Raw genomic sequence first — 25,345 nt, forward strand, 5'->3', positions numbered from 1 at the left:
GATGCTTCTGGCAGTCCTCTACAGTGTTTGCCAGCCATGACTTGCTGGACTTGGCGGTATTAGATAGGGAGGGGCTACAGTCTTTCGGACCATTGGTGGTTGCATCAACTCACACGTCCTTCCGCCCTATAAGATACGGTCTTACTTACCTTGGTCTATGGGGTCTTACTTACGTGAGATAATGTACTGTGCTCCTTCGGTGGTTAATACATGACTTACTACTCTGATTCTGGTTCCAGTTGACCTTCCCGAGAGATTGTTGTGGCAGACCGGTGAACAGTGTTTGTAAATCAGTAGTGCAGTGTTGCATTTAGAGAGCGTTTTTGCGTAATTACGCAGTAAAATAGAAAAATGATGCAGAGATATTTGATGTGTGCGCTACATAGTACGCATTTATTCGTTGCTAACGCATAGCGAACTACATGAATTAAAAACTGTTACTTGCCATTGCTCCCTATATTGGAAATACCGAGCTATATAAATAGCACTTTTCCAAGACCATGTGGCCCGGACACGTCTGGATGTAGCAGTGTTTTCCAAGTGATTTTTTCATTGGTCAAATTTAATGTTAAGCATTCAGAATGATTTTGGTATATATTAGGAACTCGGAAAGACCGGTTTATTACTCGATCCCATACAGAAATGATAGTAATTGTTTGCCTATATCCGTCTTACCTCGTACTTTTCTTGGAAACAGCGAATGAGGCCAGATCGTTGAGCGGAGTAATGGCAGCGTTTAATCATATTATCACGTTGATAAAGACATGTCGTCAAATAAGAAGAAAAGATGAATCACGGACTTTTTTCACAAAACGGCAGATGCTAGTGGAGTTAATTCAAATGTTTCCAGTGCAGAAATCCCGGATAATGGCGACCATGTGCATGATACTGATGAACTCCGTGTTAATTTTGACGAAAGTGACAGTTGTGAAGAAAATCTAAAACAGACGGGAAAACGAAAATTTGAGCACAAATTTAGGAACAAGTGGCTAAAGAAATATGATTGACTTGAGTATGAAGAGGCAAGTGGAATAATAATTTGCAGACTTTGTAAAAGCTGTAACTTTCGTAATACACTGACGACTTATTGCAAGAATTATAGATCGTCGACTTTGACTAGATATGAGAAATTACTTGACCATAAGACTGCCGAAAAGAATTTTCTTCAATGAAATGACTATTACAGTGACAGAAACAGCAATTTCTCGAAAATCAGCAAGTATTGTTGCCGCAATGCGTTGTGCATATTGGCTGTGCAAGGAAGGTGTTGCAGGTTCCAAGTACCCTTCTCTTGTATCATTGTGTAAACTTCAAGGATGTGGAGATATTTTATCATTAGGTGTTGGTTAAAATGCAACATATACCTCAAGGGAAACTGCTGATCAATTTCAGAATGCATATGTGGATGTTATTACAGAAGATATTGACATGAAACTTACGTCACCAGTGTTTAAATCGGTTTTGACAGATGAGAGTACAGACATTAATGTGACAAAAAAGCTTGTTATCTATGGAAGAATGGTGTTTGAAAACATGCAACAAGAAACTATTTTTCTTGGAAACATCGAACTAAAGGGTTCACGAGCAACTGCACAAGTAATTTACAAACACGTGAAAGAATTTATGCAGTCAAGAGGTACTGAAATGAGTGACATCATTGCACTTGGCACAGACAGAGTGTCAGTGATGACTGGTAGGAAATCTGGAGTGGCCAAACTCCTGCAGGATGATAGTCCCTATGTTGTAAATGTTCATTGTGTGGCACACAGACTTAACTTGTGCACATCAAAGGCAGCTGACGAAGTGGAATATGTTGGGAAAGTGTTTCAGGAAACTCTCACAGACTTATTGTATTATTTTAAGAAATCAGCCTGCAGAGTTGCAGAACTTGCCGAGGTACTCAAATTATTGGATGACACCCAAATAAAAGTAAAGGAAGTTCATGAGATCAGGTGGTTTGGTATGTACAATGCACTTTTCACTGTGTACAAGTCATATGAGTGAGATATTTCAAAAAGATTGACAAGAAGAGCTCAAAGGAAGAGGAACAACTAGCCAACCTCACAGATTACAAGTTCATTTTCATGCTCTTTGTGATGATGGATGTGAGCCCCAGGTTTACTGAATTGAGTTTGGTATTCCAAAAAGTAGATCTTGATGTTTCATGTGTGCAACCAGCAGTTGAGGGATGCCTGTCATGCTTGAGAAGTGCTCTCGGTGGCAAAAGCCACTATCAGCTCAGTTCAAAGATAAACTGATTCTTAAGAAAGAAAATGACAGTGTGATAGCTAACTACAGGGGAGAGAAGCTACATCACTACCAAGTAAAGAAATCAGAGGAAATTATTGAATGCTCTTCAAGACCGAGTTGAAAAAGAGGTTTCCTAAAGAATTAGTCAGTGTCTCTACTGCTTTTAGTGTCATGGGACTAAGGATTATAAGCATGCTGTCTGAAAAGGATCTTGTCAACTATGGAAAGGAGGAAATAGAAATTCTGACTTACTTTTATGGTTCTGATCGGACAAGGTATGGAGAATATGCTAGCAAGGCCAAAACTGACAAAACTGGAACTCTGTGTGAGTGGGACATTTTGAAGATAGTTGTTCTGAAGGAAAGGTATGCAAGGGACAATTTTAGTAAACTTTGGACTGAGATTTGTGCACATCACAAATCCATGTTTCCCAACCTCCTGACCCTAGCTAGGCTTGCTCTTGTAATGCCCTTGCAAACAGCTGATTGTGAGCGTGGATTCAGCTGCCAGAACAACATCCACAACCCTGCAAGAAACAGACTGTGTGCCGAGAGGCTGAACACACTAGCTTTGGAGAAGTGGAAGAAAGTGGACAGGAGAATCTTCAAGGCTTAGACAGCTGAGTTATAGCTGAGATGTCTCATCTAGTCTTTATTCCAAGAATTGCTGTACATCATTGAAGTTAATAAGAAGACATTTCAAAAGATATGATATTGTTTATTGTCTTTATAAGATCATAACAGTGAGGAATGATTCACAAAACAGTGGCCCACTGTCAATACATGAGTAGCCCACTGATTTTATAACAGTGGGCCACTTTGACCCACTATGGTCAAATCCTAGATGCAACACTTTTAGTGGTCTGGCTGCCCCGAGGCATATGTGGTATGATAGACATTTGACAGTCCTCTGGAGTCCAGCACCACTGTCCTGCCTGTTGCATCCATATGCTATAGACTTATGGTAAGGTAAGTAAAAAATTTGTTAAAATCTAAATATTTTAGACATTTAAATACTTACCTTCATTCTCTTACTTCATTCATTCTCTCCTCATGCCTTGAAGACCAGACACGCGGATCTTATGTTTTATCGGTCTTTAATTCAGGTGGGGGATAATATATGGGCTCAGGAGCCACCATCTAAAAAAGTGAAAAAATACTCCAAGCAAAAGGGTTTGTCTTCGACTTCAGTTTTGGAGAGGGGGTGGGGAGGGGGAGAATCTTCTTCCAAACCAGTGAGGAGTACTATCATAGCCAAAGTGCTTAATCCCCTCCTGTCATGTTCCCTGATGGGTGATCTCGGCTTTGACAATCCCCCAGTGGTTGACGACTGCATTTATTTGCATACCCCGCATACCCTTCGGCTTCGGCCAAGGAAACTGCTAAATGGGTGCAACCATTGCAGATGCGTAAGGGCAGAGGTAAAGGTAGGGGCAAGGGCAAGGCTGCGGGAAGTCCACTCAGGCGGGCATCGAGGTGGTTCCGAGGGGACAGGAACTAGAGGGATTTTATTTTTTCCACTTATTTCCTAGTCACCAGAAAGGACGGAGGGTTCAGGCCTATTCTAAATCTCAAAGGCCTGAACAACATGTTGCAGGTACCATCATTCAAGATGGAGACACTACGGTCAGTGATCTCATCTGTAGAAAGAGGCGACTGGCTCACATCCATCGACCTCAAAGATGCGTACCTGCACGTTCCCATGCATCCTGAGTTCAGGAAATACCTTCGGTTCTCAACGGGGTATGCTACCAGTTTCGAGAGCTTCCCTTCGACATCACTACGGCTCCAAACTTATGCTAATCCCCTCGCAAGTGGCCAGGTCACAGGGCAGGTGCTGCGACCTGTACCTGGACGATTAGCTCCTTCAGGCTACAAGGGACATTCTCGGTAATGAGTATTCTTACCAAGATGGGTTGGATTATCAATCACAAGAAACCAGACCTCGTTCCCACACAGGATCTGATCTTCGAAACAGCGCGAAGCTTGGTCTCCCCGTCTTTGGACCACATCTGTCAAGTTCAGAGAATTGTTTTACAATTTCTCAAGTCCCCCTTGGCCTCGGCTCGGACATGGCTCCAGTTGCTAGGCAACATGGCGGCGACTGTGGACATTGTTTGGAGGGCGCTTTGGCTCAGATGTGGTCTCATTCCCAGCGTTACGAGATTATCCTCCACACTCCAAGGTGGTTAATTCCTCATTTATGGTGGGGGGCAGTGGCTTGCCCCTGGACATTCCCTCACCAGATCTCTCAATTCAGACTGACTCTTCCCTCACAGGGAGGGGGTGCTTACTGAGCAATCAATCAGTTTCGGGCCAGTGGTCACTGAGCGAAACTCACGCAGCCTAGAATTGAGAGCAGTCCGCTTAGTGTTTCAACACTTTCGGGACATGGTTTGCGACTGTGTGGTGCATCTAGAGATGGACAACCATGGGAGATGGACGGCGATGACCTACATCCTGAAACAGGGTGGTACGGTGTCTCCGTCCCTCCTACAGGAGGCTTGGCAGTTTCTGCTGTGGTGCGACCAGTTCAGTGTTCGAGTGTATCCCGTTTATCTCCCGGGGATGGACAACGTTTGAACAGACACGCTCTCTCAACGTGTCCTGGCCCCACACGAGTGGATGCTACATCAGGGGATATTCGAGACTATCTCCCAGTTGTTCGGATTGTTCTAGGTGGATCTGTTTGCCCCTGGGGTGACGAACCAGTTTCCGGTGTATTGTTCTCGGATACTGGATCCCAGGATGGTTTCCAACTCGATTGGACGGGCAGGGTTTTGTGGGCATTCCCACACCTCTACCGCTGATTCCCTGATTACTGCTGAAGTCCTCTTGCAGCTTGCCACCCAACCAGCTCAACTACCGCTTTGGTCGTCTGAAAGCTCGTTTCCAGTAATTCTCAGGTTTCTGGCTCTGCCTCCTGTCCTATTACCCTTTCGACTGGACATACTATCCCAGAATGGAGCACCGCACCCAAATCCCAGGATTCAGTTGGTGGTCTGGCCACTGTCAGGAATCGACTCCAAGCAAGCTGAATTCCTGCACCAGTTGCAAAGACAATTCTGGCTTCGTGGAGGGATTCGACAAACGTTCAATATGAGGATAGATGGACCTGTTATGCGCGCTGCTGTGTCGGCAGGGGGATTCTTGATCCCTTTTCTTCAACTTTAGTTGAAGTATTGGAATTTTTACGTCTTGGTTAGAGACCTGTTTAGCCGCGTCTACTATCTGAGGCTATTCCATGGCTAATTCTACCTTTAATATTCCTGTCGACAGTGCTCTCTTGGGGCAGCACCCTCTTGTGCAGCGGTTTTTAGCAGGTGTGGATAGGATCTGTCTGACTGTCTGGCGGATTAGCCCCCTGTTGGACTTGTCAGTTGTTCTTGACTGGCTGTCCAGTCCTCTTTTTCACAAGCTGTCATCTCTCTCTCCAGCTGTTAACTTTGAAGGCTGCCTTTCTTGTGGCAGTAACGTCTGGCAGGTGGGTAGGCGACATTCACACAATGTCAGCGGATCCTGCTCTGACTGTCTTTGACAAAGACAGGATCAGTATTAGACTGCCAGATTCTTACCGCCCTAAGACCGCAGGCACTTTTCATGTTACAACACCTGTCGAGCTACCTTCGCTCCTGCAGCCTCCCCTGTTCGGTACCTCTCTTCGATGTGCTCAACGTCTTAGATGTCCGTAAAACTCTCAGAGCTTATATCAAAGGAACTGCTGATATCCAGAAGGATAAACGGTTGTTCTGCTGTTATGGTGGAGGGAGAGCTGGTTTGCCGGCTAAGAAGCAAACCATCTCTAGGTGGCTTGACTCTGCCATTTGTATGGCTTACAACTCATAAAGGGTTCACCATACCTAATGGGTTCAAAGATAATTCTGTTACGGCAGTGGCTACATCACAGGCTTATGCAGCGGCACTGCCCATTGAGGAGATCTGCTCAGCGGCTATTTGGAGCCGGCTGAGCATGTTCATCCGACACTACCAGCTGGACAAACAATCACGGGAGCGTGTTCGGTTTGGGCCAAACAGTTCTCACCAGTTGGCAGAGTCATGACCCCCTAGCTGAATGAGCTTTCGATCTCACGACCTTGTTTCAATTTTTTCCTGGTGGTGGGTTCCAAAGTATCACTCTTGTTTTTATTGGTGATGGGTATTTACTGGTAGTGGTATTTTTTCATTATAGTGTCGATATGCGCTATTATTCATTGTTATTCCCAACACTGTTTTTGCTGGTTTGGGGAATTCTCGGTGTAGAAAATGGGTCATGGCCATACTTCCCACCTCCTAGGAGGACTGGGGAATGGCATACATCAGTCACTTATGAGCTCCTTGTTTTAATTGGCTCTTATTACAGGCCCCCCTAAGTAATTGAAGGAATTACAGCAAATTTGAAGGAATTGCATCTCAAATGTAAACAAACGCAGCCCACTCGCGAAACAATTGCAGCGATTTCGGTAATTTAGCGGTAATAACAGAAATACATCGGCCCTATCGGAAGCAATGTTGGTAATACTGGAAACACGATCATCCATCTTCGGAGATTTTTCGGTCGCGAGCGGAAACTCACGCAGCAAAACATGGCGTCGTTGGAAGAAGCGCCCGTCTCGGTGAGATTTGTTTTTAGTTTCTACTATTACATTTTTATACTTATCCATCTTTGACCACCCGCGTTGAATGCGTTTAGGTATGAGGTGTTGTCGGGGCAAAAGCTTATGTTTTTAGGAAAACATAGTCACTCTAGGAGAGTGTCACAAGTCATGCCCCTGTAGTTTGTTTACATCTGAACATCGAAGTCGTGCCGATGATTACGAACGTGCGCCAGATATAACATCATTTTTTTTGTAAAATGTGTTTAAATTTGTCACTTGCACTTCGTAGCAAGAAAAATTATGGCTCATAAACTTCTTCATGGCGCACGTTCATGATGTTCGTAATCATCGGCACGACTTTGATGTTCAAATGTAAACAATCTCCAGGGGCATGACTTGTGACACTCTTCTGCAGTGACAATCTTTTCCTAAAAACATAAGCTATTGCCCCGACAACACCTCATACCTAAACGCATTCAACGCGGGTGGTCAAAGATGGATAAGTATGAAAATGTAATAGTAGGAACTAAAAACAAATCTCACCGAGACGGATGCTTCTTCCAACGACGCCATGTTTTGCTGCGTGAGTTTCCGCTCGCGACTGAAAAATCTCCGAAGATGGCCGATCGTGTTTCCAGTATTACCGACATTGCTTGCGATAGGGCCGATGTGTTTCTGTTATTACCGCTAAACTACCGATATCGCTGCAATTGTTTCGCGAGTGGGCTGCGTTTGTTTACATTTGAGATGCAATTCCTTCAAATTTGCTGTAATTCCTTCAATTACTTAGGGGGGCCTGTTATTATCCTCATTTGCCACACCCCTGCCTGATTGACATCAGCGGTCTTGGTGATTGGGTAAGTGTACTTCTCTATCTCTAGCAGCTTCGGCTGTGTATGAGAGTGTTTGAAGGGTACGAGAGGATGTCATTAAGTTTTGAGCCTTGAGCATTTTTCATATCCAGGTGTCGCAGCCTATGGTACGACATTGAACCTTGGGGCGTAGCTGATGTGATATATAAGTTTTGGTATCCTACTCTCAGAAGTTATTGAACAGCTCACATTGACAGAAAGAGACCCCCCTCACGGCACTGAAAATGAATAAAATTGAGTATGGAGCAGTAATTAAGTTTTTAGTTCTTGAAGGAAACTTGGCGAAGAACATTGAAGAAAGGCTTTCAGCAGTTGATGGGAAGTCTTCTCCTTCATCTGCTACCATCAAACGATGGGTCAATGAATTTAAGCATGGTAGAGAGAGTCTTGAAGATGCCCCCCGTCCAGGTCGCCCAACAACAAGCACTAGTCAGGAAAACATTGACAGAGTGCATAGACTTGTGCTGGAAAATCGTCGAATCACACGAGTTAGAGGAGACCACAGGCATTTCACATGGGTCCATCGAGACAATTCTTCACGAACATTTCGTTATGTCTAAGGTTTGCGCAAGATGGGTGCCAAGAATGCTTACAGATGAAATGAAGCAAACAAGGGTCATGCAACTCCATGCTAACCAGATACAACAAGAATCCAGAAGATTTTCACTTTAGGCTAGTAACCTGTGATGAAACCTGGATCCACCACTATGATCCTGAGAGCAAACAAAAATCCATGGAATGGAAACATGTCACTTCTCCCAGGACCAAAAAGTTTAAAGCCTCCAGATCAGTGCAGAAGGTAATGGCGGCAGTCTTCTTGTTATAGCAAAGGCGTCATCCACATAGATTACTTACCTGAAGGAAGAACAATGAATGGGGAATATTACGCTAACTCGTTGAGGCAAGTGCGACAGTCAGTCAAGGAGAAGCGCCGGGGCAAGATCAGACTTGATATTCTTCTAGTTCTACATCAAGACAATGCTCCAGTACACACCTCTCGCGTTGCAGCTGCTGCTGTCCAGGAATGCGGGTACAAAATCTTGCCGCATCCCCCCTACTCTCCAGACCTGGCACCAAGTGATTACCATCTGTTCCCAAATCTCAAGAAACACTTGCGTGGTTGTAGATTTCAGGATGATAATGAGCTCATTGCTACTACTGAGGCTTGGTTTGAGGACCAAAATAGCGCCTTCTACAGAGATGGCATCAGCGCCTGGCAGAAAAGATGGAACAAATGCCTTGACTCACAAGGGGACTATGTTGAAAAATAAATGTGGTTCATACCAATATTTTGTGTTTTTCTATGCAAGGTTCAAAACTTATTGACATCCCTTCGTTCATGTTAGCAGACAGAATGCCTCTCCAGACTTATGTTCATTGGGAGTCTCATGCTATATATGTACCCCAAGGAGGGTATATGTTCCCTTCTGAAAACGAATTATACAAACCTGTAGACAGCTGGTAGAGGTTATGAATTCCTTGAAGAATGTCCTCCTTGGGGTACTGCTACCCACCTCCCAACATTCTGTCTGACTCGTTCAGCATGAAAAGTGAGGTACGAGGTAGACGGCGAGAGTTACCTGCATTTGGCTGTTATCGGCCCAGGAAGGAGCCCTGTAGGGGTGGTCTCACAAGACGAAAACAAAAAAATATTGTTACAACTATCGTAGGCATTTTGAAATTGACATTTTAGTGCTATATATGTACCCCAAGGAGGACATTCTTCAAAGAATGCATAACCTCTACAGATTTGTATAAATTTCTTGCTGCAACTGTATGCCAGGGTAGCACAATGATTCAATACCATCAGCTAAATCATTTATAAAGATGGAAAACAGGAAGGGACTCAAGACACAGCCTTGACAAACTACAACATTACAGTCAAACAACTGTAAGAAATAATTATTGATTTAACACAAGATTCAACACAACTATAGATGGATTTAATGCACCCTAGCATCATGGAGTTAATCTTTACTGTTGACAACCATAATTTCAACCTATTTACCAAATCAAATGCTTTCAAGATGTCAACGAAAAAAAAAGATTACAATTTACCTGTTTTCGATAGAATTCTCTGTGTAATAAAATGGAGAAGACTGATGTTGTTGACAGCCGCGTATCCTGTTCTACACCCTTCCTGGGCTTCAGATATTTTAACATAAGCTTCACTCCAAAAGTTGAGTCTGTTCTTAGTAACTGCTCTATGAAGTTTACTAAATACCAGTACACTGAGGATAGTAATTCCTCTATGATTTCAAACTGAATCTAGATCAGCCTTAGGGGCAATAAGACCGACTGAGCACTGAGCAGGAAACACACCATTCTGAAAGTTCATGTTGAATACACAACAGGAATATCAGAAGAATACCTGAAAAATTCACCAATTAACTTATCATTACCAACAGATTTAGGGCACCTGAGGGTATTTATTGGTTTGATAACCTCCTCTGCTGTTACAGGCGAGTCCAGGGTTTTTGTAACATGACTGTCCTTGTGCTGATGATGGCCATGTTGAGTTGTATTTGGATCTTCCGAATCAGCAGCATCCATGTACATACTACAAAAATAGTCAAACCACTCTTGGAAAGATATATTGGGATGAACTAAAGCTAACCCCGAGAATCTTTTAAATATATTCCAAAATGCTTTGTTTCATACCTTTAGCAGCTTTACATATATTTACAAATAAATCAACAGCTTCATTAATGTATTCAGACACATCAAGAAAATTGTTAAACATGTTTATGCTATCATTGGACTGCAACCTTTCTCTAAATATTTCAACTTTGGTTTCATCCCTAACAAGCCGCCTGCAGACGAACATCAGGATACTGCATGGGCTTAGTGTTGCATGTGTCACGTGGCTGAAATTTGACCTGAAAATGGTAGATGGCTGCAGTCTGACCTAGATACCATGTTGAATTGTTTACAAATAGACAAGACAGCAGGCGATCGAGGAGCATTGTCAATGTGATGGATATGAAACCGTGTATCACTTGTGGCATGACGAGTGAGAATATCAAGCAATATTTCTACAGTCAAGGTTACCATGAATGAGAACATCGTTTTTCCTGCTGTGCTGTTCTATCCTTTCCAGACTGTCCTGAATCTCGTCAGTGTCCTCTCTGAGTTTATCAATGGTTGACTGGTCACTGCTCCATTCCACACTAGACAATTTTTCAGACACCACATCAGAATCCAAACGCAGAATATGTTGCTGAAATTTTATGTCCTCAATGTTCTGTGTTTCTTTAACAATGTCATTAAGTTTTGGTTTTTTTGGCCTTTACATCTCTTATGTTGTGGGTCAGGTCACTTTTCAGCATGCAAATCTCATTGAGAATATCATCTTTACAGTAGGCCAGTTTGCTACTGTTGCTATGTTTCGGGAGAGGGCTGGGCATGTTTTCTGTGTCTCTGGATAAAAGAAGAGAGTTAATGTTCATTATATTACATGTTAACACTGATATACTGCCTAGTACCAACAATGTTGCCATGAGCCGATAGCCTACATCCACATCATGGGACATTTTGAGGATGTGGTATATGCCTTGTGCCTCATAGCTGATGAAAAAGTCCAATTCTCATCCTCCATTGTCCCCATAAAGCTCAAAACATCTGCTTTCTGACGTAGCTACCTATATATGTTAGACTGGTGTAATTGTGGAAACGAAAGCATGCTCATTTTCAGTGCTGAATGAAGCTGTTGCATTTTGTGTGTCAGACAGCCTTGAAGACCCAAATGATCGAGATGGAATCAGAACTGAGACATTCCAAGGAGGAAGTGGAGCTACTACGGTCTCATCTTCGCAGCAAAGATGGGGAAATTGAGGATTTGCAGTGTCAAGTGACCTCCTACTGCAACAACCAGGAGGTAAGGTGCTGTCCCCTGTCTCCTACATCACAGGGGAGATTGACAAGGACACCTAAACTTCTCAGGTGAACCCAAATGCTAAGCTTATTATTATTTATACATCTTGAAATTTGATTTTGAAGGGATGCAAGTATTCCACTAACTGTTTGGAAGAGGGCAAAGAGAAAGCAAGTAAGCATGAGTCAGAATAAGCATAAAATATCAATGTTGTCATAGAAATTACATTTTGAATACATTAATTTTTAAACTTATCCAATCTCATGTTATACATCCATTGCATGAGATAGGGTAAGTATAAAATATAAAATTTATGGTTAAAATTTCCAATTCCTGAAAAAGAAAACAGTTTAAAATGAAATTTTTACAATCATTACATCAAATTTGTTTGATGTTATTCATGGGGAATGTTTTAGCTGTATCACTGGTTGATTAGTAGGAAATGTGAGCACAGGCGGCTGCTACTTTTGGCTTAGGTTACAAGACAATATGCACTGTAGTCTTAACCTCCTGATAACGAACAGGCGGCTGCTACTTTCGGCTTAGTTTACAAGACAATATGCACTGTAGTCTTAACCTCCTGATAACAAACAGGTGGCTGCTACTTTTGGCCTCGGTTACAAGACCATATGCACTGTAGTCTTAACCTCTTGATAAAAAACAGGCGGCTGCTACTTTCGGCTTAGTTTACAAGACAATATGCACTGTAGTCTTAACCTCCTGATAACAAACAGTGTTTAGCAGAACAGGGGATGTAATCTGGATACAAATAAATTTTGTAGAGTGATATTTTATATTAAATTTTAATTTTTTAGTGACATTTGTTTTTGCATGTTCATTGATACCTGAATACAACAAACCTCTCAGGTATCTCTCTATTCATCTTATTAAAACGTAAATGTTTTCCTCCCTGAAACTCTCATGAAAATGAGTGAAAATGTTTCACCCCCTTTGTGTTTTGTTTCACTTCATCTGGTATTTTTTCTGGAGAAAGTTTGATGGGAGAACTCTTCCCCAGGTAGTGTTGCCTGCATCGATGCACGGACCACATCTGTCCGCTTACGCATGACGTGTTTCAGAATCAGTCTTCAGCAACACATTGATGACGCACGAGGCAACTAACATTACCACATGGTCACTCGCTGACTTTGTTGACACAAATCATCATATTCCAGTTGCGTATATTGATGCTCATGATGTTGATCACTTGATTGTGTGGTCCAACTGGATTATATGCAGACTGATGCCATATAGCAGAAATATTGAGTTCAACAACAAACAAACAAGGCAATGAATTAAAGCATAAATACCACTGATAATGGCAGCTCTCTTAGTAAAAGTAAACAGCTAACCAACAAACTCCATCTTGTGTCAGCATCACTGTAGCCTGTTTCTTATACTTCAGTTCCAGAGGCAGGATTTTGGGTATTGCTGTGAGAGGTCATGTGAAGGACAGGGGAATTGTTTATACATCTGTTCTGTGTAGTCCTGATAACTTTGTGTAAATCAGAATAAAAAACCAATGTCATGTATACGCCTGTAAAATTGTGATAAAGAGTGATATGTTATTAGCTGATAAACTCGAGGCAGTTGTGAAGACATAGAACATGAGTAACATGTTCACAGATCAATATATCTCTGAAACTAAACTGACATATGAATGTGAAAAATGCAAATAATTATGACAAGTATAGATATCAAGATATTCTCTCTTCATAGGCAGATGCAGATTTGTGAAAACTAATGAGCATGTGATAGCCAGACTGAGCTATAAGGTATCTCTTGGGGTGAGACAACTTGTAAGGTATATCTAGGGGTGAGATAACTGGTAAGGTGTCTCTAGGGGTGAGATAATTGGTAAGGTGTCTCTAGGAGTGAGATAACTAGTACAATATCTCTAGGTGAGATAGCTTATAAGATGTCTAAAGGGGATGAGGTAACTTGTGAGGTGTCTGAAGGGGGTGAGACTAACTTGTAAGGTGTCTGAAGAGGTGAGTTAAATTATGAGGTGTCTGAAGGTGGTGAGACTAACTTGTAAGGTGTCTGAATGGGTTGAGTTAACTTGTTAGATGATTGTAGGGGTTGAGTTCACCTGTAAGGTGTCTGAAGGGGTGAGTATACTTGTAAGGTGTCTGAATAGGATGAGTTAACTCTTGAGTTTTTTGGTAAGGCATCTAAGGGGGGTGAGTTGACTGGGGGGTGAGGTAACTTATAAAGTGTCTAAATGGGATGAATTAACTTGTGTGGTGTCTTAAGGGGTTGAGTTACTTAGTAAGGTGTCTGAAAGTGGGTGAGCTACATACAGTCAAGTTTCGTTAATCCAACATTGCCTGTTGCACAACAAATCGTTGGATTAAACAATAATCTCGGACTAAACAATTGAGACTAAATTACTTTTGTTCAAATTGTTATCAACAAAAGTGTCGGATAAAGCCGATTATCGAATAAACGGAGGTCAGATTAATGAGACTTGACTGTAGAAAGGTGTCAGAAGGGGGCGAGTTAACTTGTAAGGTGTCCTAACAGGTTGAGTTACATAGTAAGGTGTCTGAAGGGGGTGAGGTAGAAGAATGGTGAGGGCAGGGCTCGATTCACCCTTCAGACTTTATATAAAGTGCCAAGGTAACTAATTGCTAGACACAGTTGTACTACTTCGATAGCTTGTCACCAATTATTCCTTCAAATAACAAAGGCCTATTACACCTTATTCTGTTCAGTCTGTTCCCAAATGCATAGAGTGATGCACTGGTCTGTCTGGTCCAGACTCCATTATTTACAGACTGCTGCCATATTGCTGGAATATTTCTGTTCAGTCTGTTCCCAACTGCATAGAGTGATGCACTGGTCTGTCTGGTCCAGACTCCATTATTTACAGACTGCTGCCATATTGCTGGAATATTTCTGTTCAGTCTGTTCCCAACTGCATAGAGTGATGCACTGGTCTGTCTGGTCCAGACTCCATTATTTACAGACTGCTGCCATATTGCTGGAATATTTCTGTTCAGTCTGTTCCCAACTGCATAGAGTGATGCACTGGTCTGTCTGGTCCAGACTCCATTATTTACAGACTGCTGCCATATTGCTGGAATATTTCTGTTCAGTCTGTTCCCAAATGCATAGAGTGATGCACTGGTCTGTCTGGTCCAGACTCCATTATTTACAGACTGCTGCCATATTGCTGGAATATTTCTGTTCAGTCTGTTCCCAACTGCATAGAGTGATGCACATGCTGCTGACTGAGTCTGGTCCAGACTGCATTATTTACAGACTGCTGCCATATTGCTATAATATTGCTGAGTGACATTAAACAACAAATCATCCATCCATCTGTTCTTTGTGTAACTCACACCTTACATTTCTTCTTCCATTCTATGACCCATGAAGATCCAGGTTAGAATTTATCTTCAGTAACCTATGCTTGTAAGAAGTGACTGGCAGGATTATGCTCACTGACTTGTTTGAATCATGTCATATTCCATCTTGCGTAGACGCGCATGATGTCAGTCACTGGATTGTCTGGTCCAAACTTAATTTTCAGACTGCCATCATAGCTTTAGTATTTTGTTGAGGTCTACGTTAAACAATAAACAAATGAAATGAATGATCTAGTCATGCAGATAGGAGGTAGCACTGAATGTTTTGGAAATTTAGTTCAGACTTTAATTTCTGTTTTGCAGAGATACCACGTTGAGATTTTGGATCTGAAAGCACAACTGGAAGCACTGAGAATGGAGGCTAACAGCCATGACTCCAAGGGAAACTCTCTCTTCTCAGAGGTATATGGGGCAGCCATTAACAGATTCAGTTTGGTATTTTGTGGGAGCAAGGGGACACATTTTTCATGTTGTTTCAGAAGGTTATGACATGTCAGCCTGTCTGTGCAGTTGCTGATTTTAGGTCAAATGGGTTTGAATATGTTCATATCTCTCTTGACTAACAATATATATGATGACTAGCCACCATTTCTCCTTGTAGTAGGGGCTTTGGGGTAGCCTAATGATTAAAGCGTCCACTTGTCACGTTGAAGATCTGGAATTGATTCCTCTCATGGGTACAATACTCAGGGCCATACCCAGAAAAGAAAAGAAGTGAAGGCACAATTGGATGTGCCAATGTTTGCTGTACACAAGACTTCTAATGGGGGTTGTGGCATGTCACGTTGCCTAGAAAACTAAGAAAGGCCCTCAAACTGGTTGGAAATATTGATTTTAAATAATTGAACTCTGCATCTTCCGGAGGTACAAAGGTCCACCACTTAGAGTATGAAATGTAAGTTCATCATGAATATTTATCTTTTTCCTGCATTAGGCTAGTGGCGTGAATAGGTTATTCAGTCAAACATCTGTTGATTGGCTATGACGCTTTCTTTGTCTGTGTGTCTCGCTTACAGATGAATTGAAACTTGAAGACATGTCTTTCCATCTTAATTTCTATACCAAAGGGAGACACAGTCGACGAGTTAGTGGTTTATTGGCAGGGAACTCCAGAAATAGGCTTTAGATATTGTGTCCATCTGGGAGCACGAACTTAAACCTTCAATGTCACAAAAGGATTCTTTAACTAGTCGGCTGGCTCACAGAGCCCTCCCTCAACTTGTGCTTGATAATTGTCAGTGTACCTACTCCCTATGGATATTTGGATGGATGTGCTCAGTTGATCATAGGTTTTGAGAGCCCTGCAATGTGTTTTGCAAATAACTCCATGCCCAAGGAATGTTTAGGTCTTGCGCTGAAGGGGAGATGGTAATGTTCTAATTTTGTTGTGCAGGTTGAAGACCGCCGGGTGGCTGCAGAGAAGAAACTGATCTCTCAAAATATACAGATTGAAATGCTGAAGGAAAAATGTGAACTACAGAAACAGCAGCACCACAAACTGAAGGTAGACAACTCCAGATCAGGTTCATGGCTAGTCAGCCAGAGCATGTAAAGAGCTGCAACACTAGTAGTTTTACCAGCTACCCTCAAGGTTAGGGCTTGTCTGCTGAAACACAGTAAAATGTTGTGAACATCTGTTGTGTAGTCTGTCCTCAAGATGGCGCTTTGTTGTGTACATAAAGTGATTTTCCTGTTTGTGTACATAGTGATGATTCTGTCTGTGCTCAGCTGCAGATAGTAATGTCTGTGTTGTGTACAGGGTGTGATTATTCTGTTTGTGTACAGATGGTGATGATTTTTATAGCTGTTCAGTTGCCGATGGTGACAATGTTTACTTCTGTTCAGATGCAGATGGTGATGACGTTTACATCTGTTCAGATGCAGATGGTGAAGATGTTTACATCTATTCAGATGCAGATGGGGATGATGTTTACCGGTATGTTTGTTCAGATGCAGATGGTGATGATGTTTATGTTTGTTCAGATGCAGATGGTGATGGCATTGCAGATGAGTGGCGGACAGTCAGACAGGGAGGCAGTCAATGATCTCCAGTCACAGTTGTCTGATGCAAACTCACAGATAAAAAATCTCACCAGAAAAGTTGAGGAGTTGGAGAAAACAGGGGTATTGTTTTTGACATGAAACTTTGTCTGATTTTCCTGAGATATATTCCAGAAAGCATCCTAGAGCAGAAGGGATTCTTTCTTTTGCTGTAACAGTGCCAGGAGCCTCCAAACATAATTCAGGAATTGAGTTAAAGCAAAGTTCAAACGTTATTATCATCAGCATATTCAGACTGAGTTCATTTCAACTGAAGTATGCAATAGCATGCTGATGGCCCTGATGCCCCAGTGCTGACCAGTGGAGACCAGTGTCAACAAGCTCTGACCAGTACTGACCTGTGTAGACCAGTGTTGACCAGCACTGACCAATGCTTACTTGAGTTCACCTGTGCTCAGCAGTGCTGACTTTGTTTGACCTGTGGTCAGCAGTGCTGACTTTATTTGACCAGTTTCTTGTGTCTGTTCCAGGCTGGCAAGGTTGACCACATGGCGGAGTTCCACAAGGTTTTTGGGCATGGCGACAGGGAGGATTACGTGCAGTTTCTACTTAACATGATCAAGGCCAAAGAGTAAGCACATATCAATCAGTCTTCACGTGTGAGTACAAGCACAAGAGGATCAGTTGAATTAGATGCTGCAATGTACTGCAGTCTAAGTAAACTTAGTCTCAGTGTATTTTGTTACACTCCACCACTGAGTCTAACAAAACCTAGTAGAAGGTCGTGTCAGGTAATCTTTGTGCAACCAATGACTGTCTAATCAAACGTGAGACAGTTAAGTAGATTTAACCAACCAGACAACAGCTACTTTTTAGGGATCGGAGGAACTTACAAAATATTCAGGTCACTGACACAGATCTCTCCCCAAACACAAATCTGCAAATAACACAGTTATTTGACCTGCAGTATATACGCTTTGGGTTTTTTGTTGACATGGTTACCATTAGCTAATATTACTGCAAGATAACAAACATCCTTGAATATTGCCCAAAACACTATTTTCAGTGACTGTTTACTCACCGTTGTCATGGTGGTACGTACGCCGTGTGCATCACCTGCAAGCAAGCGTACGCTAAATAGCATTCGGAATTGTTTGGGTATGAATCTTTCCGAGATAAAAAGTTCAAAATGTATATGCAAATGTGCACTTTCGCGATTTGGTAAGCTGTGTTCTGATTGGTCAATCTCAAAGGTTACCTAACGCGACCTCCCATAAGGTTTTGTTAGACTTAGTAGTAGAGTGTAACGAAAAGTACTGAGGATAGGTTTACTTAGACTGCAATGTACTGTGGTGTGTTGTATCCCTTGGACATGTCAGAAACTTGTCATAGTGCATGCATCACCACCTGTGAAGATCCGGAATAGAGTTGATCTTCAGTAACACATGCTTGTTGTAAGAGGCGACCAATGAGTTTAGGTGGTCAGGCTCGCTGACACATGTCATTGGTTTCCAGTTGCATAGATCGGTGCTCACACAGGTTTGTCTGGTCCAGACTTGATTATTTACAGTCTGCTGACATCTGGCTGAAGTATTGCTGAGTGAGGAGTAAAACTAAACTCACCCACTCAGGCTCTCCTCTCAAAACAAGCTGACTTGCCACTTCGTAAGTGAAATACTGTTCAAAGCGGTGTTTAAGCAACTGACTCATGTAGAAGGTGGACACATTCATGGAAGAGGACATATTGTGCAGTCACTTCACTGGTTGTCCAGACGCTGATCCATTGTTGATTTGAATCACTACTGCCCTCATACAATCTGTGCAACCTATACAACTCTATCCAATCCAGTACAATCCTTTACAACCCTGTACACTCACCTCCAGAGGCTGTCTCTGTTTCAGGAAGGAGCTGGACGAGATGGGCAAGGAGCTACGTGTGACCAACATGTTGCTCCTAGATTCCAAGAACCAAGTTTTGCAGCAGAAGAGGGAGATCTTTACCGCGGAGGAGGAAAAAGCCAAAGTCCACAGACAAAATGTCAAACTCTACCTCCAGAACGAAGAACTTCTCCTGAAATATGACCCTGGTGAGTATCAGTATCCTAGTCAATAAGTCCTGGAAATATGCTCCCTCTGTTTCATCTGTTCCTCTGTTTCATCTCTGCCTTAATACTGGTAATAATTCTAGTACACAATATTTGTGTAATAATCGTGTATTTTGACATTAATCAGGCTGCATGGTTGGAGGTAACCCATTGCCTGATGTCCCAGTCATATACCCTTGTACTGTTGTCCAGATGACACTTCACTGTTTATAATATTGTTTGTTTAATAAATTAACAAGAAAATCGACCGGTATAGTGTACCTGAGTACACTAGCAATTTTTGCCACCTCTGAGGCCACAAACTGTTCTCCTCACACCTTTTTGATTGGCTGAGTCTGGAGAGCTGTTGATGGAAAGATGGAGGTTTACTGACAGCGTTCATGCACATGGACTTGGGGGGAAAAAGACGCTATTTGATGCACAACTGACAATCAGGTGCCGACAGGGAAGAAGATTCTCTTGAGGATCTGAAGGTTTGGGGTTTTCTTGATGGTGTGTGATTCATGTCAGACATGTACTAGTAGTTGTACTCTTGGGATTATTCCCCGTATACACCAGAAATGGGCTTCAGACAATGTACCCATGTGGGGAATCGAACCCAAGATTTCAGTGTGAAAGCAAACGCTCTAACACCTAGGCTACCCCACCCCACCCAGTGCTAACAGACAACAAATGTGCCTGGTGCCTGGATTAAGATCAAGGAAGTTAGCTTTACATACACTTTACAAAACTTTTTAGGAATAATATAATCAATATTAATTATAATATCAAATGCTGATCAAGGAAGTTAGCTTTACATACACTTTACAAAACTTTTTAGGAATAATATAATCAATATTAATTATAATATCAAATGCTGTAAAGGTATAAAGGGGACATTTTTGGGTCTTCAGCCTCACGTTTAGACTCCAGTATGAACAAGTGTCCATTAATGGTGTAAAGAGACCATACAGCATTGTATCGTGATACAAAGCTCACAATACATCACACTTATTTACAACTCCAGCACACAATTCATTATTTGTATAAGTCATCAAACCTTATAATTAGCTTTCATAAAAGTGATCAGGCCATGACTTTCTTGGTTACTTGAACCCACATTCCAGCATTTGAGGAAACCTTTTAACTTAAGAATTATAACGTGAGTTGATATGAAGAGTGCATTAAAGAAATCTCTGGTAGTCTGTCTCCCAGTCCCTGAGCCTCATTCTTCTCCCTACTGCCTAGCCCTCCCAGCCATGATAAAGGTCTATGTGGAGCATGGCTAGATTTCCTCAGGTTCTGAATTTCCCCTCTCACTTGGGCTCATTTTCAGTTTAGATGGGTTTATTGGTTACAATAGAAAATGTGTACATTCAGAGGCTTAGCATTTGTCCAGGGTACTGTATGTAAGACAATCAGAACAGTGTAACACAAAGACACACAAGTTTTGTAGCAGTCGTATTCAGTGTTCTAAGTAGTTTCCTGATTTTGCCGGCCAGTCAGGTTAGCTATGCCTGAAAGTTACAAGCCCACAAAATAATTCACTAGTCCAAAAGTGCAAGGGTTTCATCATTGTGCTGCTAGTATGATGAACATTGATATATGTACAAAATGACCCCATGAAAATTCACAAGCTAGTCAGGCAAGGGACTGTCCCGAGTAGATATTTACAAGGAATGGGTTAGGAGGCCAGTGGGTATTTCGAACTCTGGCCTTATTGCCATTGTGAAAGGTAATGAGAATGCCTGTTAGGTTGGTGTTCCAGTAGTGAGGACCAGCAGCCTCTGCTGTGGGATAGTGTTGGGAATTGGTTACAATCTCATGATTGATGAATTACTTCATTATAGCAGATCACTCATTGAAAATAACTGGTTCACGCCATTCATCGTTTTTTTGTGTAGTGTTTCTTATTGCTTAAAAAAAAAAGAATAACGAAAAAATTCTTTAGGGTTTTGTTTTATGAATTGCACAAAATGCTTTTGCAAATTTCACATCTTTAAAGGATGACTAGTATGCAAGTTGCAGACATTTTCTGGAGTCTGTGAGATAAATTCAGTCATGCCTTTTAACTTGATTGTAGTGTTTATGAAATGTAACACTAACAGATATAACCATTTTGGTGAAAAATATTGTTAATGCAAACAAGAGTTCCAAAGCTGTTTGTGTTCGATGGTGAGAAAACATGAACAATTGCTTGATTGTTTAGTCACTGCGACCAGTCTTCGATTATTTCAGTTAACAGGACCCCAACTACTGTGAAACAATGTCAATGGTGGTAACTAGATCCCCCTGTCACTATGATTTGGATCATTCTCGCATGCACCCACTGCTCATAAACTGGCCTAGCTGACAGGTGTTCGATAACCCAGTAAGGTTGTTTCTAGTTCTTAATTTGGACAATGTGTAAAACCCATTTCTGGTGTCCCTGCTGTGATATTGCTGGAATATTGCTAAACCCACCTACTCATTCACTCACTGTATTTCTTAATGTGGATTTACTTGCAGAGAAGATAAAGAAGAAGAAATGTGGAATGGTTTTCAAAAAGGAGAAGATTCCATTGGACAACTCTGAGGATGAGACCGAAGAGGAGAAAATGAACATCCGCGAAAGTCATGGCGTTGAAGGTCTGGACGCTTCCTCCCTCTTGAAAAGGACTGGGAACAAAAGTGTGCTGGTAAACAGCCACAGAGAGAATGTGACGTCACATGATGATCAGCTCGGAAAGAAGTGCACATCAGTAAAACTCCCTGGTGAAAGGTGCGTTTCTCTCTGTGATGATGTTACTGTGGTCAACCCAGAAGGAAAGAAGGAACAAACAGCCCTAATGGATGAAGAAAAGCCGGGAAGGAAGGAAGGTGGGAAACCCAAAGTAGGTCGGGTTGTCACAGAAGTGAAATGGTCAAAACCTGAACAAGTCCATGAGTGTAAACAACAATGATATTCCTTGTGATGTTGATTTTAGTGGGAATGTCCTGGTACCAACTTTCTGGTATGTCTGTCAAGTCTAGTGTCAGCAAATTCAGGACTGGGCTACTTATAACAACATGGATGGCAATTTTATGCTGATCTGCAGGTTTCCAGTGTTTCTATTTCTGAATCCCCCATTCAATGACAATATTTAGTATTCAGCTGAAAATATATTTTCCTGTTGCCATCCCTGTAACAATCTACATTGTATTTTATATATATGGGAAAAGGAACATGGGCTGCTTTTGTCATTCAGAGTGAAAGAACACAATTAAACCCTGGGTGCTGATGTGCAAAAATGCCTTGGCACATTGACTATGTATTTAAGTATGGGTGTGGCGATCACCTTTGGTGATGGAGTTGTACAACTGCTGCTGGTTTACATGCCAGTGTAGCTTGGCTCCATCACTCCAATGTCCTGCTTGGCCACTGCATCTGTTGGCAACGATTGTCAACAACATGTATGGTTATCACTTACAATATGCAGATAGATAATTTAAACTCAATAATTGATCAGTCAGGGATTCAGATCATTTTTCATCACCTTGTTTTTTCAATTTAGGAGTACTGTAAAAATTTAAGAGTACATTTAGAGTTATGAATGGAATATCTTTTCATTCTAATTATCTTGTGTTTCGTTTTATATATGCACCAAAGCATTGCTACTCTTGTGTGACCAGTGAAGGTCCCCGGGGTAGAAAAGGCCTTCAGCAACCCATGCTTGCCATAAAAGGCAACTGTTCTTGTCGTTAGAGGTGACGAACGGGATCGGGTGGTCAGGATTGCTGACACAGGTCATCGGTTCTCAATTGCACAGATCGATGCACATGTTGTTGATCACTGGATTGTCTGGTCCAAACTCTATTACAGACTGCTGCCATATAGCTGGAAAATTGCTGAGTGCGACATGAAACTAAACTCACTCACTCACATGTGTAAAGAGGTCAGTAAACAACAGGACAATACTTTTTCAGATATTGAGATAAATGTGTTTATAAATGATTCTAAGACTATACAGTATTGCTGTGGTGTGTATCTCCTCCTGGATGGTGCATATATATTATACCTGTACATATGCCGATATGGGTGTCCTCTATCTGGAGTCCTGGATCAGTAATTATTGATTGTAATCATAAACACCACCCCAAAACTTTAATGGTTTGCAATGAGGTACAGTCATGTGACATTGTGCACACAGAACAGGCATAGGTCTTTACCAGGAACAAGATAATGGACACTACTTTCTGTCGAGACATGATTCAGCTGGTATGTTGCTTACAGTGTAGTTCCAGTCAGGAAACTGCATCATTTGTTTATGTCTTCATCTGACAAACACGACAATAAGAAAAATATTTTCTAAATTTTGATTTGATGTTTCATTTATTATGAGTGTGGAGGTGAGGACCATTAACCTGCAAATCTCCATTGCAGACTACTCAAGCTGGCATCGCAGACTGAATTTATGTGACAATTACCAAACTTTTACTAAGTTTTAGCCAACTGTAACTTTAATGCATGTTTCATGTTGTTTTGAAAAAAAGGTAATCTTTATTTCACAATGGAGGTAAAATATCTTTGAATACGGTTCTCATTCATGGGTGGAACTGGTCACGGTGTTAAATATTCAAACACTTCAAGGTTTTGAACAGAGCAGAGGAAATGGTATCCAAGAAGAGTTACCTCCCTTAGTTAAGTTTGCTATTTGGTTGTACATGAGCCAAGTTTGAAGTGAACAGAAAACTTTTGTAGAGTTACCTCCCTTCCATCATAACCGACCCCTTCAGGGCCTAGATTTTCGAAGTATTCAGCGCTAAGATAGTTGTAAGTTAGTGTGAATGTATGGTACTTGCGACATTAACTAATGACTATCTTAGTGCAAAGAGAGCTTTGAAAATCTAGGCCCAGGTCTCTCTCAAAGAAAGATCATGTCAGTCACTGACTTGAAGAATGTATGTGTATGTTCCATTTTAATGTATACACAGCCAAAGAAGTTCTATATATTAAAATATAAAATAATAGCAAATTGTTGTTGGTTTATTTCTTATACTGATAATATGGAATGATAAGTGATGGTAAATTATGTTTTAGTCACCTGTTGAAGGACTCAGTGGCTTTCTGTGCTGAGTTGAATCTTCTTGTTTTTCAACATCTTTGTGTTAATTCCATGGTTGACATTATAATAGAATAATAGATCAGTGTACTTTTGTGTATTTATGCTTTCATTGAGCACACCTAACCATTCATCTACACACCTGACATTCATCTACACACCTGACATTCATCTACAAACCTGACATTCATCTACACACCTGACATTCATCTACACACCTGACATTCATCCACACACCTGACCTTCATATAGGGAATATCCTATTCAGTGTTAGACCTGGTGCACACAACATGTGATTGGTTGTGATATTGTGTTCAGACTGAGAGCTTTGGCTGATTCAAGTGCTGATACCTGGAGAATTTAGATCGTGGCTTTTGTTTCATATCACATTGTTGGAGTGTTGGAAGCATTCACAAATGAAGACCAGATACCCAGCAATGAGAAATTCAACCTATTTTAAGAATACCATATTTCCTCTGATAAGCATTGGTCTCTAACATGTGCATATTGCTAAGTGTGGCGTAAAACTAAACTCACTCAGTCAACTAAGCACCGGCCTCCAATAGGCCTGGGGGAAAGCATCTGTTCAAACATTAAGTGCTGGGTGTATGTACTTCTCAAAACACCTGGCCGTCCCTTTCTCTGTAATCCTCCCTTATTATTCCCTTGTAACTGTGAACTGTGTCAATATTTTAATAATAGTTTGTTAAACAACTTTTTCAATTTTTAGGATGACAATTCTGCGAAAACCTCACAGAGTTGGTATGATGTTTTGATTATGATCAGCGTCTCAATATTTGATATTTATTTACAGTATGTTTATAGTTTTGGGGTAAGATTGCAATTCATTGGTTTTTAGAATCAAACGTTGATCGGAGAGTCCCTGAATGGATGACTGTGTTTAGCAGCTCTGGACTTTAGTCAACAAAACACGTGACACATGTTGTCTCACCTTAGGCAAGTGAGTTCATTCAAAATTGCATCTGTTCACCCAGCAGGAAATGGGCACCCGGTGGGATAAGTCAGGTGACTATTAAATTCCTTGCACCTCACAGGCAGTGTGAGTTTATAACAGTTGGTAATAATAATCCTGTGCTATGGGCATGCTGCTGGTGTGGATTTAATCCAATATAAATGGACTAATTATTATAATATAACTGGAATATTGCTAAATGAAGCATTTAACAGTGCATTACTGTCTGGCAACCTGATACT

The 25,345-nt window shown here is 41.5% G+C and overlaps 1 protein-coding gene across 1 annotated transcript in view; it reads left to right on the forward strand.

Annotated features, from left to right (window-relative positions):
* The window catches only part of LOC137268162 (protein Spindly-A-like), a 47,079-nt gene extending 23,046 nt beyond the window's left edge, over nucleotides 1-24,033 (forward strand). Inside the window, exons 5-11 of the mRNA XM_067802691.1 lie at nucleotides 11,444-11,593; nucleotides 15,268-15,366; nucleotides 16,358-16,468; nucleotides 16,948-17,088; nucleotides 17,496-17,596; nucleotides 18,868-19,052; nucleotides 21,558-24,033. Of these exons, the coding sequence (XP_067658792.1) occupies nucleotides 11,444-11,593; nucleotides 15,268-15,366; nucleotides 16,358-16,468; nucleotides 16,948-17,088; nucleotides 17,496-17,596; nucleotides 18,868-19,052; nucleotides 21,558-21,991 (1,221 nt within the window). The 3' untranslated portion in view covers nucleotides 21,992-24,033. The remainder of the gene's footprint in view (nucleotides 1-11,443; nucleotides 11,594-15,267; nucleotides 15,367-16,357; nucleotides 16,469-16,947; nucleotides 17,089-17,495; nucleotides 17,597-18,867; nucleotides 19,053-21,557) is intronic.
* Nucleotides 24,034-25,345: the final 1,312 nt, after the last annotated feature.

The sequence above is a fragment of the Haliotis asinina genome, chromosome 16 (assembly GCF_037392515.1).
Source record: "Haliotis asinina isolate JCU_RB_2024 chromosome 16, JCU_Hal_asi_v2, whole genome shotgun sequence".
NCBI lineage: Eukaryota > Metazoa > Mollusca > Gastropoda > Lepetellida > Haliotidae > Haliotis > Haliotis asinina.